Source organism: Limulus polyphemus, unplaced genomic scaffold (genome assembly GCF_000517525.1).
Source record: "Limulus polyphemus unplaced genomic scaffold, Limulus_polyphemus-2.1.2 Scaffold2733, whole genome shotgun sequence".
NCBI classification, from domain to species: domain Eukaryota; kingdom Metazoa; phylum Arthropoda; class Merostomata; order Xiphosura; family Limulidae; genus Limulus; species Limulus polyphemus.
In genome coordinates this window covers 43,133-45,133 of record NW_013668343.1, presented here as the reverse complement: position 1 = coordinate 45,133, position 2,001 = coordinate 43,133, and the positions used below count along the sequence as shown (strand labels likewise).

Here is a 2,001-nt window from a genome sequence, read left to right as displayed (position 1 = left end):
CTTACACTGCTAAATTAGGGACGGCTAGCGCAGATAGCCCTCGTGTAGCTTTGCGCGAAATTCCAAACAAACAAACCGCAGACGTGCCGCTGTCCCACTGGAGGGGGGGTCCAAAATAAACAAGCATCAACTTAGGATGGATGCTCGTTACATATAGCTGAAGGTAATTTTTTCACAAAAGCAAAAAAAAAATAATAATAATACCCACGAAAATATAAGCAAACCTGCGAGGTTCTACTTTTAACCGATACATAACAAAATATCGTCCAAATTATAATAAAATTAGCAGCTACATAAGTATTGACACTTCCTTTCTTGTATATTGAAGACAACATCTACTCGTACCATAAATGATTTTAGATAACACTAGAAACAGTTAGGTGTTACTTTACGATAACTTTATTTTTTAAGTTTAGGCCCGGCATGGCCAGGTGGTTAGGGGCGCTCGGCTCGCAATATGAGGGTCGCGGGTTCGAATCTCCGTCACACCAAACATGCTCGCCCTTTCAGCCGTGGGGGCGTTATAATGTGACGGTCAATCCCACTATTCGTTGGTAAAAAGAGTAGCCCCAAGAGTCGGCGGTGGGTGGTGATGACTAGCTGCTTTCCCTCTAGTCTTACACTGCTAAATTAGGGACGGCTAGCGCAGATAGCCCTCGTGTAGCTTTGCGCGAAATTCAAAAACAAACAAACAATCTTTTAAGTTTTGTAGAAATTTACTCGTAGAATATAAATACTTAGAGCGCGGTTTGTTTTTGCTGCAAGACTAAATACGTCAGTTTCACTGGCACGTGATTAATGTTTGTGTATAGAACGAGTATATGGAGAAAGTAATGTTGACTGATGGCATCGTTCGGGCAAGATGACGTCCTTCTAATTTTATCGATAGCTCTTGTTTTTGAAGCTTCGCGAGTGATGAAAAGCCACGTGCTCTAACAGTTGATCTCTTTCAAGTTTTCGAGGCGTGGATTGACGAATGTATATTTCCCGGTTCCAGAAATCCGTCTGCGTCCTCATTTTAAATCATTGTTATAAGGAAAGACTTTTTTTTTGCTAATAGCGTTTCTTTTCTGCCGTTTCAGTTGGACCAGCCTGTTCTGGGAATGCCAGACAGAAGTTACTTGATAAAAGGCCTGAACGATTCGGGAGTTGCCGCCTACTACAGGTTGATGGTCGACAGTGCTGTCCTCTTGGGAGCAACTCGGGAAGCTGCTGAAGAACAAATGTTGGAATCTCTCAACTTTGAAATCACTTTAGCGAATGTAAATATATCGGTGGAGAAATTATTTTTGTACATAATGTTTTAAAGAAATTAATAATTTAATCGCGAAGAACTTTTCGAATCGGTTATGTAACAGAATCGACATTTCTGAAGAAGGAGAACGCCAGAAGTTAGCAGAAGAGGGGGGGGGGAATTCTCTCGCCCTTTATTTTTCTAAATTTAATCTACTAATGAAAATTTTCAAACGTAATTTGAGAGCAAATAGCTAGAAATTCTTGCAAGAAATTCGTCCACCCACGCCCCCTGGTGACCAAGCGGTAAGTTTGAGGGTTTACGACGCAAAAAAAAAAAAGGTTGCGTTGCGATATCTTCGGTGGGCAGCAGCAGCAGCACAGATGTACCATTGTATAGGTTTGCGCTTAACAACAAACAAAACTTTTACGTAATAATAATAATAATACTGCCACGTGTTTCGTAAAGTTTGGGTTCATCTTTGTTTACCTGCAACACTCGGGCACGAAACTTTAAAATATGTAACATTTACTAGGGATTAAGATCCACTAAAGATGTTTAAAGGTAGGAGTCCAAAACACGATCACGTGTTTGGCTTCCTTTACCAAGCTTTTACATTTGAAATCAGACCATCGGGAACCACGTGATTCCAGTGTATTACACGTCAAAGTACGTGTATTTCTTTGCCAGTTTTTAAATTAACTGTTAAATTTGTAGCGAGGTTTTTTAACACGTTGGTTGCCGTGTGCGCCACCGGTAGGTCCTCA

The 2,001-nt window shown here is 40.8% G+C and overlaps 1 protein-coding gene across 1 annotated transcript in view; it reads left to right on the top strand.

Annotated features, from left to right (window-relative positions):
- LOC106467765 (membrane metallo-endopeptidase-like 1) overlaps positions 1–2,001 on the top strand; it is a 27,056-nt gene that overhangs the window by 1,722 nt on the left and 23,333 nt on the right. The window contains exon 2 of the mRNA XM_022395961.1: positions 1,083–1,262. Within this exon, the coding sequence (XP_022251669.1) occupies positions 1,083–1,262 (180 nt within the window). The remainder of the gene's footprint in view (positions 1–1,082; positions 1,263–2,001) is intronic.